The sequence below is a fragment of the Hibiscus syriacus genome, unplaced genomic scaffold, assembly GCF_006381635.1.
Source record: "Hibiscus syriacus cultivar Baekdansim isolate YM2019G1 unplaced genomic scaffold, ASM638163v2 tig00000218_pilon, whole genome shotgun sequence".
Classification (NCBI taxonomy): Eukaryota; Viridiplantae; Streptophyta; class Magnoliopsida; order Malvales; family Malvaceae; genus Hibiscus; species Hibiscus syriacus.
Window position 1 is genome coordinate 961,746 of NW_024061774.1, and position 15,893 is coordinate 977,638.

Consider the following 15,893-nt stretch of genomic DNA (forward strand, 5'->3'; position numbering starts at 1 on the left):
GCTCGCAATCGAATCAAATCATAAACATGAATTCAAATGATATCAAAATAATCAATAGCTCTTTCATACTTTTAGAGTTATAGCTCTTTGACAAATGTTCAAATGGATGAGTTGGATTTAGGTTGACCTCCTATTTTTTTTAAGGTTTCAGCTATAAAAAATGTCATTTCTTGGTCATTGCAACATGCCCTTTTTTTTGCTTGACATTTTAATTGGATGCGGAAAAAATGATGCAACTAGCATGATCAACTACTAGGCCTTCTATTTCGGTACTCTGAAATCCTCCATTTGTTCAAGCTTCGTAGGCTCCTCTAACAAAGGTAGTGCAAAAATATAGGTCTAAAAATAAAATTCTTGAGTACTCGTGTGAAATTGACTATAATAGGTTTTCCTATCTCCCTTAGTCTATCATTATCGAAAATTTCTTGTTTAGATAAATTTGATTGAATTTGCCATTGTCTGGCTAGTCGAATCCATAAAGTCGGGGCGTTTAACCAATTGCTTTAGAGGGACAACCTAACATTATAATCAATTTTATCAAGTTAACTAAATGGTTCATCTCATCACAAAGTCTTCGGTCAGACAATAGCAGTGGAGCAAACACCGAATTGCCAAGTGTCCGAGCAATGCCATGGTTTGAACGCAATCTATTCATAAAGCCAGGGCTTTCGAGTTTCCACTATAACCAATTGCCTTAGTGGAATAGCTCAACTTTACGGATTTAATATCTTAAGATTGTTAAGAAGAACATGTTATAGTCTAGGTGTTGTTGAAAGTAAAAAAAATCATCTTTAGAGTTCAATTTTCAAGCAACTGACCTAAACTAGATTCACCAACTCAATTATTCCATCTGTAAATATCACCACCATCATTGAAAGTCTTAAACAAAAAGTATAGTAATGACATATGCAAAATATGCCCCATGTTTCCGTACCTATGCACATATAAATACCAAGCCTCTTTTCATTCTTTTATGAGATGAAAAGGCTATATCGGTTCTCGTAAGAGAAATGTATGGTCTTCGAGCGTATCTTTTGGGGTAAGATCAAGGGTCATGTTACTTTGTCAAAGATTTATAACTCTGATCATTTACAGAGTTTTTTAATTCTTTTGATATTAAACGAATTTCAAGTCTGCAAATTTGATTCATGGCTCATTATCTTTAAAGTAGCATAAATTCATTTAAATCTCCTAAAAAAGAACTGAGAAAAGAAGAAAAAAAAATTCAAATAAAGTACGTCAAATGATGAAATGATCTTCTTCCTTATTTGGATGCCCCCGAGTTACTGAAGTCGATCCAATTCTTGTTACGCATTTTCTGCACGATTCTCTTGAATGCAGAGTAGTTCTCGATAGTGTGCTCTGGGACACCGCTATGATATTCGCAATGAGTGTTCTCATTAAACCACCTGGGGTATGGGGGCTTCAGGGGTTTCACCAGGCATGGTGATACTACGTGAGTGTCAAAAGTTGTTGGTAAAGTTCCTTGTAAGTCATGGGAATGAGATCAAAATGTTCCCATTTTTATGAGACATGCTTCTGTTAGTTAATGCAAATGTAAAGAAATGAAAATAACAAAAATGCAAAGTATGTTTAAATGCATAATGCATGGAATGTTCAAGGCATTGATCCAAAATACGTCTGTTATTATAAATAATCCTTATTGGGGGAAAAAGTGTTACGTCTTAATAGACAAAAACATTTTAAAGGTATAGACCCCGAACAACTTCAGACTGGTTGGTTCATCTTCAGCCTTTTTCTGTTGCTGGTTGAATACCCTATCGAACTGTTTCAGCTTCTCTGGCTAAACTGTTAAATGGACGAGCTGTTTGCTCTAAAAAATCTTGAATGAATGCATCTCCGACTTTCACTCTCTGCTGAGCTTATTCTTAACGAAAGCGCCATTGAAGCCCTCCATCCGAAGTTTATTTGTTTGTTTCTTGAATTCGACAAATAATGATCAACTTAGCTAGGGTTTCACCATCTTGTTCTTGTTATCTTTGAAGGGATTCTCCAGGTCAGTAAATCCCGACGTAAATCCCGGTCCATCCTGAGTATTCTTTGACCATAGTTGGACTTTTGAGCTTTTTATCTCTCGTATTATAACCCATTTGTCCATTAATTCAGATTATTTACGTTTAACAAACACATTTTTGGTGGATCAACACCTCTTTTGAATGATGCAGATGATGGAAATAAAATAAAAGAGAGAAAAAATGAAAAGAGTTAGTAAGGTAATGATAATAATCAAAACAATCATGAAAATAAAAGTCCTACATCACATGACATCTACCCCCACATGCTTATTATTCCTACCCGGACATGATCTATATCTTGGAAGTTGATTTTGAACCAGTCCTATATTCCTACCCGGACATGATCTATATCTTGGAAGTTGATTTTGAACCAGTCCTAACCGCATAAATTTCTAGTTCACATGCTTTGAACATAAAATAAGGCAGGAAATGAACTCAAAATAACTTAGAGTTTGAAATGAGGTTTTGGGGTGGGATCTAATTCCATATAGTCTCCCAGTTTATGTTCTAGAAAAGGTACCCAAGTTCTCCTTGCTGGTGCCCCTTGGGCTTGCCATACCCTTAGTCCTAAGCTCATTACAAACTTATATAGACTAAGTTAAACTCGAGAGGATGCATTCCCTTATTCCTATGTGGTGAATAAATTCACACTAAGACATAAGGTATATGAATCTCGAAGGTTACTTGCTAGGCCTGTGCGGAGAATAAATTCTCATGAAGGTGTCACTTTCACCCTCACTTAAAAAGGGTTCGGAGCTTGAGTATAGGGCCAGAGATAGAAACTTTTCAAAAATCTGAAATGATTGGAAAAAAATGTCAGTATAACTATTTATTTGAAAAATAATCAAAGGTAAATAATTGGAATCAAATAAATAAATTTAAATTTCCTATTTTCGCATAAAAAGACAACCGAAAATTAATTCTGGCCTGACTCACTTACATGTCCCCAGCGGAGTCGCCAAGCTGTCGCGACTGTCTTTCGGTTGGACCTGGAGTTGGGCTTCGACATGAATAATTAGGTTAGAGTCACCGCCGATCATTTTAAAATGTTTAGGTGGATTAGACACCACCTTACCTGATCTGCGTTTTACCATAAATGTATCAGGTTTGGAAGTCGGTTACGGTCAAGGAAGGATTAGCACCCTTGAACCACCCTTTCGATACCAATTAATTTGTCGGTTGTCTTTAATTGTGAAAAATAAAAATAAAATTAAAATTTAAAGCATTCGATTCGAATTACTTACCTTTGATTGATTTAAACGAATACCCTTAAAAAGATATAAATGTTATAAAAAAAATAATAAAATTAACTAACGTAATAAATCAAAGGAGGGAAAAAATGAGAATAAATAAGAAAAAAAAGGAAAAAAAAACAAATGAAATAAAAAAATATAAATAAAAAATAAAAAAACGAAAATAAAATTAATGTATATATACATAAATAAAATGCTAAGAAAATAAATAAAAACCAATAAGAAAAAATTAAAGGCACAATTCGAAAGGAAATTGGGGCTCAAATTAAATTTAGGGGGTAAAATTGAAGATTTTAAAACAAAAAGGACCACAATTGTAATTTACCCTATTTATTCCAGAAACACGCGGGTCATGCGTGTTGTAGGTCAGGTCGGTTGGGCTCTATGGGTCGATATATAATCCCAAAAAATCTCAAGTTTTCTTCATTTTCCCCCTTTCAAAATACAAAACTATCTCATCTCCCAACACTCTCAACTCTCCCTAGCCCGGCGAAAATTCGGCCACCCCTCCGATGGCCAACCACCGTCCGCCGCCGCCTCCGGTGGTCAAAGAAAACCCAAATGCATCGAAAGTCTCACCTCCATCCCCCGGTCCCGATTCTAGCCCTGAAATACTGAGATAACACCTTGATTGAAGCAGATCTAGCTGAAAAGTTATTGTCCCTTACCCTTTTCCGATGATTCCTTTTCCTCCGAGGGCTTCTCCGATTGAATGATGCTTTCCCCCTTCTTTTATGCTTTTGGTTACTGCTTTTTGTTTTGCATTTGTTTCCTCTGTGCTTATTGTGGGGTCGTTGTGTAACACCCTCAACTCATATCTGACCCGGATACGAGTCCAGGATGTCACATTGACTAAACAAAACAATACTTAAAAAAACCCTATAAAACATTTGAACTTATTTTATTAAAATACCATAATATATATATATTAATACAAGTTTATCAAAACACTCAGAGCATACACAACTTCACCCTTTAGTTACATGCCAACATCCATTTCCATAACAAAATGACCTACTGATTAAGTTGCTTCTGATCTGATAGTTGCAGGAGTAATGTTGTCCAGCTGCTTAACCTCGATCGTCTACTTTATCGGATCCTACGTGTGAAACACTCACACGCTAAGTCATCGACTTAGTGAGGCAATATAATAATATCAATAAATATAAAGGAATTGCTAAAATGAGATGGGTTGCAATGATAAGATATATGTAAACAACGCAATAACCAGAACCATGTTTCTTACACATATACTTATTAAATTCACATTTATAAGTTCACCTTATTAAGTTCATTAGCCCATGGTACCATACTGAGAGCCTAAGGTATGTGAGTATTGTGAGGCTGTGCACTATGCTGTCACCAGAGCTCGTATAATTGCACCGAAGTGCCACGTAGAATTGCACCAGAGTACCGCGTAGAATTGCACCGTAGTGACATATAATAATGTCCATAAGGACCACATATCATTCCTTAAGAATCATATACATATACTAGGGATCAAGTATGTGTCTCACAAGACTTCACACATGTTCCAAAGAATATATATATATCCCGAAGGACCGCGTAGACCCTCTACCCTTGGCATGCCAACTATACCTATAGTTCTCATCTACATAACATGGGCTTTCACAATTCACATAATTTGTATCACGTAGACATATTATTTTCATACCTTTATCACATAGCTCATACACCTTTTTCCTGCATATTCATGTCACATAATGTGTATAGTATGAATTCATGTCATGTATCATAATATGAAATGTGATCATGTATTAAAATATTAAATCTAGACTTATCACAAGTCTAGAACTAAATAGAATACATATTCATTTTATGCATATGCACTCACCTAGATTTCTTTGTCTTTCCCTCGATCAATCCTACTTGTCGATTGTTCCAGAACTCGTTTAGGCTTAATATCTACATAGTAATTCATTGATACTTATCAGTATACTAATTAATATATTCTAAACTATCATTTCTTAGGCTAAAAGAAAAGACATTTTCATCTTTTAATGGAGGTATGCATCGATGCACTACACCATGCATCGATGCATAAATCCTATTCGATGTTTGCATTTAATGGGGTGCATCGATGCACTCCTTATGCATCGATGGCATTCGATGTTTTCTTTTAAATTAATGCATCGATGCACATGCCCAGAATTGTCATTTTAGCACGAAAATCTCTTCTTAGTCTACTTAACACTTTAGATTTCCCCTCTTTTTATATCCTTAACTTGCATACTCTTTCTTAAACTAATTATTATCCATTCCATACTTTTAAAACTTAAAAATCCAATTCTCCATGTAGAGTTTAAGAATCTAACCCAAATTCCAACATGTTCTAATTTGAATTCTAACACTTCATACCTCTTAGTTAGCTTTATGACAAGTCAAATCCCACTTCTAATTCTTATTAGGAACTCTAATCTAAGATTTCACTTTTCTACTTCCTTTCTTTAATTCTTTATATTCTCCTCATCTTATGGTTTTAAGATAATCTAACCTTTCCTTAAGCTTAGTTATCAACTAAGGATTAATAAGCAACCTTAAATTCATCAAGAATTTGGTCACAAGAAAACTCACCTTTAGCTTGGCTTCACGGCAGAGAATGAGAAGGAAGAAGAAAGAAATATCCAGAACCTTGTTTCTCTCATTAACTTTCCACTTGGTTTATTAAATATCCTTAAGAAATATTTAATTATTTCCTTGTCAAAAGACTCATTTGCCCTTTTAGTTCCCCATGCTTTGCTAATTGATCCTACACCAAATATTTCAATCAATTCCTTCAACTTTCAATTTATCAACTTTGATCACTAAATTTTAAAATTTCACAATTTAATCACTAACCCAGTATGGGGGATGTTACAGTTCTCCCTCCCTTAAGAAAATTCATCCTCGAATTTTCATTGTACGAACAGATGGGGATATTGAAGTCGTATATCTTCTTCACGTTCCCACGTGGCTTCTTCTACCTTGTGAGTTCTCCAAAGAACCTTGACCAACGGAACTGTCTTACTTCTTAACTGTTTGACTTCAAAAGCCAATATTCTTACTGGTTCTTCTCCATATGTCAGATCCGATTGGACTTCTACTTGTTCTGGTGTAATGATGTGAGAGGGATCGGATTTATATCTTCGTAACATGGACACATGGAAGACATTATGGATCTTCTCCATTTTCGGTGGCAAGGATAACTGATATGCCACGGGTCATATCCTCTTAACAACTTCATATGACCTAATGAATTTAGGACTTAACTTTTCTTTCCGACCAAAACGTAATATTTTCTTCCAGGGAGATACTTTAAGGAAAACTTTATCTCCAACCTCGAACTCAATCTCTCTTCTTTTAAGACCAGAATAAGACTTTTGCCGATCAGATGCCACTTTGAGGTTATGCTGAATTTCTCGAATTTTCTTTTCTACATCCTGAATTAAATCCGGACTAAGAACATTTTGATCTTTGAGTTCATACCAATTTAATGGAGTATGACATTTCCTCCCATATAATGCCTCATATGGGGCCATCTTTATACTAGAGTGATAACTACTATTGTAAGTGAACTCTACCAGCGGTAAATATTTTTCCCATGATCCTTTAAATTCCATTATGCATGCTCTCAACATATCTTCCAATATCTGAATAGTTCTCTCTGATTGCCCGTCAGTCTGAGGATGAAAAGCCGTACTAAAGTTTAAACGAGTTCCCAACGCTCCATGCAAAGATTTCCAGAATCTAGAAGTGAATCGAGGGTCTCGATCAGAGACTATGGAAACAGACACTCCATGCAATCTAATAACTTCTCTAATATACAGCTCTGCATACTTTTCTATAGAGAAATTTGTTCTAACCGGAAAGAAATACGCTGACTTAGTTAATCGATCAACAATTACCCAGATTGATTCTCTTTTGTTCGGAGTCAATGGTAACCCCGAAACAAAATCCATCGTAATATTTTCCCATTTCCATTGAGGAATAAAAAGCGGTTATAATAATCCTGACGGAACTTGATGCTCAGCTTTGACTTGTTGACATATCAAACACTTAGACACAAATTCGGTGATGCTTCGTTTCATCCCTGACCACCAAAATCGATCCTTCAAATCCATATACATCTTGGTTCCACCTGGGTGCATCGTTAATGGACTGCAATGAGCCTCTGTTAATATTTTTTTCTTCAAGTCGTCATTGTCGGGTATTACAATTATTCCTTTACAATACAAATTTCCATCTGGCTTAACCTCAAAGTCTTTAATCTCTTTGCTCTTTACTTGCTCAATTCTTTTCAAACACGTTTCATCTTTACTTTGCAATTCTCCTATTTGTTCCAACCATGCTGGTTTAAGTGTTAACTCTGCACAAAGACCACTGTCTCTCGTCAAAGATAATCTTGCATCCATAGCTCGTAAAGTTGCAAACGTTTTTCTACTCAAGGCATCTGCTACCACGTTAGCCTTTCCAGGATGATAGTCAATTATCACATCATAATCTTTTAAGAACTCTACCCATCTACGTTGCCTCAAATTCAACTCTTTTTGAGTCATCAGGTATTTTAGACTTTTATGGTCTGTATACAAGTAACATCTTTCTCCATACAGATAATGACGCCAAATCTTGAGAGCGAGCACCACACTGCCGTTTCTAAATCATGGGTGGGGTAATTCTTTTTATGTGGTTTCAACTACCTCGATGCATACGCTACCACCTTCCCTTCTTGCATTAATACACACCCAACCCGTTATGGGATGCGTCACTGTATACTACAAAAATTTTGCCAGATTTCGGTTGCACCAATATCGGAGTTTCTGTCAGAATTCTCTTTAAAGCTTCAAAACTTTCTTGACATTCAGAAGTCCAAACAAATGGTACATTCTTTCTCATCATCTTTGTTAAAGGCAGCACTATCATCGAAAAATTCTTAACGAATCTTCGATAATAACCGGCAAGTCCAAGGAAACTCCGAACTTCAGATACATTCTTTGGAACTTCCCAGTCCATTATAGCTTTAACCTTCTGAGGGCCCACTCTAATCCCAACTGCCGAGATCACATGCCCCAAGAACATTACTTCGTTTAGCCAGAATTCACATTTGGACAATTTCGCATAGAGATTTTTATCCCTGAGAATTTACAAAACTAGCATCAGATGTGCGTTGTGCTCTTCAATGGACTTCGAGTAAACCAATATATCATCAATAAAGACAACAACAAACTGGTCCAAATAGGGATGAAAAATCTTGTTCATGAGATCCATGAAAGCAGCTGGTGCATTCGTTACTCCGAATGGCATTACGATGAATTCATAATGACCATATCTCGTTCTGAAAGTCGTCTTCGGAATATCTTTCTCTTGAATCTTCAATTGATGATAACCCGAACGTAGATCGATCTTCGAAAATACCAAAGCTCCTTTTAGTTGATCAAACAAGTCATCAATGCGCGGAAGGGTATTCTTGTTCTTGATGGTCACTTAATTCAGATGTCGATAATCAATACAGAGACGCATTGATCCATCATTCTTCTTAACAAATAACACCGGAGCTCCCCAAGGTGACACACTTGGTCGAATAAATCCCTTTTCTAACAACTCTTGCAATTAATTCTTTAACTCTTGTAATTCTTTCGGAGCTATCCGATAAAGTACCATTGCAATTGGAGCAATTCCTGGCATTACTTCAATTAGAAATTCTACCTCTCTATCTGGAGGTAATCCTGGCAATTTAGCGGGGAAAACATCAGGGAGTTCTTGAACTATTGGAATCTCCTCTAGCCCTTTCTCTATAGCTCTTAAATATATCACATTTGCAAGAAATCCTTGACATCCCTGTAGCAATAGCTTCTTAGCTGACATTACTGATATTACATTTGCTAAAGGATTAAACTTTTCACTGCTCACACTTATCTCTGTTCCTCCTGGACTTTTCAGGGTTACCTTTTTCAATCTGCAATTAATATCTCCATAGTAACGGAACAACCAATCCATCCCCAGAATCACTTCAAACTCGTAAAAGGGTAATTCCATCAGATTAGCAGGGAATTCAATTCCCTGAACCTTTATGGGACACCCCTTACAGACTTTATTCACCCGAGCACTATGGCCTAAAGGATTTGTTACTATAATCTCATTACTCGTAGCTTCTAAGGGAATCCTCAATTCCTTTACTAACTTACTTGTAATGTAAGAATAATTAGAACCCGGATCAATCAGTACCAATACTAATTTATCGTACAGTTGAAAAGTACCTGCTATAATATCAGGGTCTTCACTTGTCTTTAGATTGTACACCCGTGCGGTTGACCGAACTTCAGGTTGAGCAGAGAATTCAGACTGGTTCCTTCCTCTTCCTCTTCCTCGTCCTCTTTGTGAGGAAGAACCAACTCTTTCAGATGGTGCAGGCTCACCAACCATCAATGGACAATCTCGGATAAAATGTTCGACATCTCCGCATCGAAAACAAGTCCCAGCAGCCATCCGACAAGCCCCAGAATGGTTTTTCCCACAGTGCTGACACTGTCTCGCTTGACTCGGAGTAGATCTCCCAACACCAGATCCCACTGATTGTGTCTGTCTAGGTCTTGCCTGACTCGTTCCCCTAGCAGACGATGCAACTGATTCTGATCTAGCTTGTGATCAAAATTCTGAGTCTCTTCCCCTTTTTGATGGTGCTAAGCTAGAAGAAGCACCCGTTCTCTTTGATGTCTGAACTCTAAAATCCCCAAATCTCTCATTCTGAGCTCTTTCAAGAGCCTTGGCACGATTGATCACCTCTTGGAACGAGGACAAATTCAATACTATCAGCATCTCTTTCAATCTAGGGCGTAAACCCTCCACAAACCATTTACAAGCCTCTTTTTCAGTAGGCACCAGCTCGGATGCAAACCTACTCAACTTTTTTTAAACTCACATTCATACTCATATACAGAGCGGTTCATTTGTTTCAAATTCAAAAACTCCTACTTCATCTGTCGAATAAATTGATCTCCAATGTATTTGTTTTTAAATTCATCTAAGAATAAAGACTAAGTCAACTGGTCACTAGGCATCCTCATGGTGACGTTCGTCCACCATATTCTTGCATGACCCTTCAGCAACGAGACAACTCCATTTAACTTCTCCACTTCAGAATAGTGGAGACCATCCTACATGATTTTTAAATCATTTTAACCAAAGATCCGCCGCATCCGGACCTTCTTCGGCTTCTCCCTTAAATTTGGGATCTCCTAAACCTCTCAACTCTTTTGCTACATTCATCCTTTGAGTTGGTGGAGCAGGAGGTTGAAGACGTGTCAGAATAGCATCTAACGTTCTGAAGAACGTATCCTGATCTTGTACAGGAACTCATTGAGATGCATGTTCTTCACCTTGCCTGGCCAGGGCAGGTGAATTACTGCTTTCAGCAGGCCTATCTTCTCCCGCTTCACTTCGGGAGCTATTATCTCCGGACATCTATTAAGAATAAACACATTGTTCTATTAGCAAAACAACATACTCATACTATACCAGATCAGAAGTTCTCACTATTTGTTAGCATGTATTCTATTTAAAGACTCTATAGACTCTGGTTTATGCCTAGAATCGGCTAAACCATAGCTCTGATACCATTAAATGTAATACCCTCAACTCATATCTGACCCGGATACGAGTCTAGGATGTCACATTGACTAAACAAAACAATACTTAAAAAAAACCCGATAAAACATTTTGTAAACACCAATTTTCAACACCAACACCTACCACCCCATTTTTCAACACCAACACCCATCATCCCATTTTTTTCAACACCAACCCCATCACCCCTTGTTCCCTGCGAAAATCAAGGCATAATCAACTGAAAAATCATTGTAAAATTGGCTATAAAAGCCAAATGCATGTAATCAAAAAATGGAGGATTTTTTCTCCGATTTTTCCAGAGAAATACAAGCATTTAAGGGTAAATTTTTTATTTTCGTATTCAAATACTATTTTTTTTACTCTATGCTATTACGAGAAAATACTAAAATAATTTAGAATCAGAGAGAAAAGAAATAAAAATCAGATTATTCCAAGGTATTTTGAATATTTTTTTTAGTTTTGAATCTAATATTTTTTTTTGAAGCTTTGTATGTAAAATAAGAAGGAAAAAGAGTGAGTAGATTATTACCTTAGATCGGGATAGTTCGCAGTGGTGGCCATGGTGGTTCATGGCCAACGATCGTTTATTCCACGAAATAAAAAATGAAATAGTAAAAGAGGAAGAAAGTTGAGAGAAATAATAAAGAGAATAGGAGAGGAAATGAAAAACCATGCGCAGAAATGATTCTGGGGAGAGAAAAAAGTAAAGTTATTTTGGGTTTTGGGCTAATCACATGTCAAGTCATCCATTTTTAATATGTTTCATGTTTTAGTTTAAGTGTTAGGGTAAATAGCATACTAGGTCATCATAGTTTCAGCGTGTTTTGCATTTAGATCACTAGTTTTAGGTTAAATCACTTTATTGGTCCTTTAGGTTTAATGTGATATGCGTCTTTAGTCATTTTTAGGGTTAATCATGCCTTAGGTCCCTTCAAGTTTAGCGTTTTTTGTGTTTTGGTCACCATTTTCTTTTACTTTACATGATTTGCGAATTGGCTACTTTGTTTTGTATTATTTTAATTTAGTCCACTATTGTATGTATTATTTGTGTTCGAAATGGGTTACTGATGTTTATGCTATTCTATTTTAGTCCTATATTTTATTTTATTACGATTCTAGTGCTCATGTTATGTGATTTCTTTTCATGCCATGATATTTATTTTTATTAATGTTTATAATTTTAAAATTATTTTTCACTCATTTTTGTCACTAAGATATTAATGAATATATATGTATATGTTTATTTGTACCATTAAAGTATGTTTTATGTTTTAGGTATTTATTACTTATATTATTATATATTATTATATACATAATATTATATGTAGAGCACGATATATATTTTATATTCGTTATATTTTAGAATAAATATTATGTCATACGTTTAATATCATATTTAGAAAATATGTATATATTTATAAAGTAAAACAAAGTTAAAATTAACCTTAATGTGTGTATTTATTTTTTAAATATATCAATGTATCATATTTTATTTTGTTTGAAAATAACCTTAGACTTTTAAATCTTTTAGGTCCGTTATTTTAATTCTTTGACATGTTTATTCCCCAAACTATGTTTACACATTTAATATTGACATAATTAAATATGTTAAATAGAGCCTCCATTTTAGGTTAGATTTTAAACTAGTCTTTAATTTAGGGGATAATTTGAGTTGGCCCTCGCGTAAACGCTCGAGGGACCATCTCGGTTATTTGATTTAATATTTTTTTTAAATCAAATAGGATTAATATTAGAACCTACATTTTTAGGTTTAAGCCCCTAGGTTCCTTAATTATCATAATTTGATACCTTAAGTTAGAAAAGGCCTTAATTTATCTTAGATTAATTAGGATTGAATAAGATTTTGTCCGAGTGCATTTTATTTTAAACTTTAAGGCACTGTTCACTTATTAAGGAGTTAATAGTATATCCTCCGCGATCGTGCTCAGGGGGTGACTACTGGTAATTCTCTTAATAAGTCAACATCCTTTTCAAAACTACATCATGTTTTCTAAAAATAAGGCAATATTCGGTTATTAGGCACAATAGCTGATCTCCTGTGTTTACGCTCGAGGGAGAATGCTATCGGTCTCAATAAACGAATACCCTTTTCAAACTTTGCATCCTTAATGATTTTTAAATTAAATAAAGATCGAACTCAAAGTTTCCGATTTTAAATATAGGGTAATCAACTAGGTACCAATTTTCGGGCGCTTGTGGGGGTGCTAATCCTTCCCCACGCGTAACTGACTCCCGAACCTGATTTCTGGATTTTTGCAAACCCCAAAACTCGATATTTTATTAAAATAAAATATTTTATTAAAATCACCCAGTTTTTACGGTATTCCAATCTCACCTTAAATGATTGGTGGCGACTCCTCACATTTTGAAACGATTTTCAAAAAGAAAACCCCGAGTCGGTATCGGTCTTTCCCCGCCCAGGCGAAAAAAGGTGTCGACAGCTTGGCGACTCCACTGGGGATTTTTTTTAAACAAGTTGATAGTCGAGCCACGAGTTGGTTACCCTATATTTATGATTTTGGAAATTACTAGTTCGATCTTATTTAATTTATGGTTCATTATATTATTTCAAAAAGAAAAAACAGATTTCTCTCCGGTTAATGCTTACACTTCTATGAAATATTTAAGATTGTTGCATATCAAAGCTCTAAACCCGAGCTCAAACCAAATTTACCTAAGTAGAGAGAAACGACACACCTCATGAGGAGCATTAGGCTTCCTTGTATGGGTCTGACAAAGTATCTCTGGAAAGCACCCTAAGTTGCCTATCCGGATATTAGTTCCGAGGTACGCTTTTAGTGGTGTAATCCCCTGAGCTGAACCCGATTTACAAGTCTGTAATGGGCTAGAATCGGGGTCAATCTTAGTAGGTTGTAAAAATAGCTTGGGAACCTTCGCTAGAACCCAGCCTCATATAGAGAATTTAGTAAGTCTACCCCGCTAAAGCCATGTGGATAGCCTAGGAGAACTAGAACGTATGCGGTTAGGATTATTAATTTTCTTTGTATGCTTTATTTTATTCTCAACTTTAAGTCATATTTAATATTATTATTTTTTTACTAATCATTTCAACTAACTTGATTCGTGTTGTCTTGTTTCTACTAACATTGATTTTCTTTTGTATACTCTTATTGCATTTTTGCATGTATCATTATCATATCATATCATCTCATAAATGGTATTGATTCCCAGATCACCTAGTTATTATAAAAGAGCTTAAGGCAACAATGTATTCCGATGGGACTGAGAATGCAATCAGTGTTCAGACCTGGTCCGAGTATGGGCAAATCACGGTTCGGGGATAGCCTTGTCACTACTGAAGAGTCAGTTTTGCCAGAGAAGGCAATTATCAGAGTCAGGCAAGCACATTGGGATGAATTATCAAGAATTTGGGCCACCTGGGATGATAATGAGAAGACAATGTTCAGGGAAATATACGGAGACATCGCAGAGATGCTGAGAGTACCAATAGATTCAGTGTTGGTTCGGGCCCTGGTCGAATGTTGGAATCCAGCTTACAGGTGTTTCACTTTCGGTAAAGTGGACATGACCCCTACCTTGGAGGAATATACGGCTTTGCTGAACATCCCGAATGTTAGAAAGTATTCCATTTACACTAAGGCAATCCGACCTAAGGGGTTCATTACCAAGATGGTCACGCTGACGGGAAAGACCAAGGAATGGGTCGAAGAGTACATTCGTGATGAAAGGATCTCCTGGGCTCAGCTGAAGAGTTTGATTTATGAGCAGACTCCATCAAAAAGAAGAAGAGATCACTTCGCGCTTGTAGTAAAATGGCCTGGTAATTTTCCCCAAGATTGAGGATCACTTTGACATTGCCTTAATCGATTTCGTCGAAGCTATTTCCAGAAAGAATCCCGCACCAGCCATCATTGCGGAAACATTCCTATCACTGAATCAATGTAGACGATTGGGAGGAGGTCAGTTCATTGGATGTACTTCACTATTACTAGTTTGGTGGTGGAGCCACTCCTGGATAGTTGAGAAGGGCTGGGCTCGGAGACATCAATCAAATTTTTCACCTCTGGTGGATTTCCTCGACAAATGTCAAATCCCGGAGCATCGCAAGAGAAAAGATTGGGTTGAAGCTCTTCGTAACGTGAAGGATACTGAGATTGTGTGGAAGGCTTACTGGTTACCCAAAGAGGATGTACTTTTCAGATGTGGTAACGATAGCTTTGTGATGCTGCATGGATTATGGGGAGCAATCGGGTATACTCTGCTGATTGTACTCAGACAGTTCAGTACCCGACAGTTCGTACCAGCTACCCACGGCTTAAAGGAGGCAGAATTTTCTTTCTCTACTCCAGGTTATCGAGAGCGGATTTCAAAAATCTATACAGCGTGGCAAAAACCCCACTACATGAACTTCAAAATGATAGAGCCTGGATTCACACCAACCTATGAGGTTTGGAGGTCGCAAAGAATTAATAACAATACACCGAAGCCAAATTTAGAAGACGAGTTGACTATGGAGGAGCGATTGAGGAGGCTCCCGACAGAGGCTGAATTGTTAAAAGATGATATACGACTAATGAATCTGGATAGAGAAAAAGAACAGAGAAACTTCTCAGATGAGAAGACAATGTGGGAGCTCGAGCTGATTAAGAAGGATGGAGTGATAAAACAATTTGCAAAAGATAAAGAGAAGGTTCAGAAGAGTCTTGATGCGCTAAATCAAGATTTTCGGGCCTTAGAGAAGAATATGAGAGCCTAGGGTCTACATCATACTGTTAAGACCCTAAAAATAAAACTTGATAGGGTAGAAAGAAGCGCAAGAAGAGGTCAAGAAGAAAAGAAGCGAGCCCTGCAGCACGCTCAAAGACTAAGAGAGTAAAGAGATGAGGCCAACCAAGAATTGACACAGAGGCGGGCACAGATTGAACAGCTCGAAGCACAATTACTTAGTATGGATAAGACTTTTCAGAACCCATACAAC

The 15,893-nt window shown here is 36.6% G+C and overlaps 1 protein-coding gene across 1 annotated transcript; it reads left to right on the top strand.

Annotated features, from left to right (window-relative positions):
- The first annotated feature begins 14,170 nt into the window (after window positions 1-14,170).
- Window positions 14,171-15,671, top strand: LOC120146015. Its single transcript, XM_039159713.1, has 2 exons — window positions 14,171-14,735; window positions 14,794-15,671. Exons 1-2 carry the CDS (start codon window positions 14,171-14,173, stop codon window positions 15,669-15,671), a joined length of 1,443 nt encoding a protein of 480 aa, XP_039015644.1.
- Window positions 15,672-15,893: the final 222 nt, after the last annotated feature.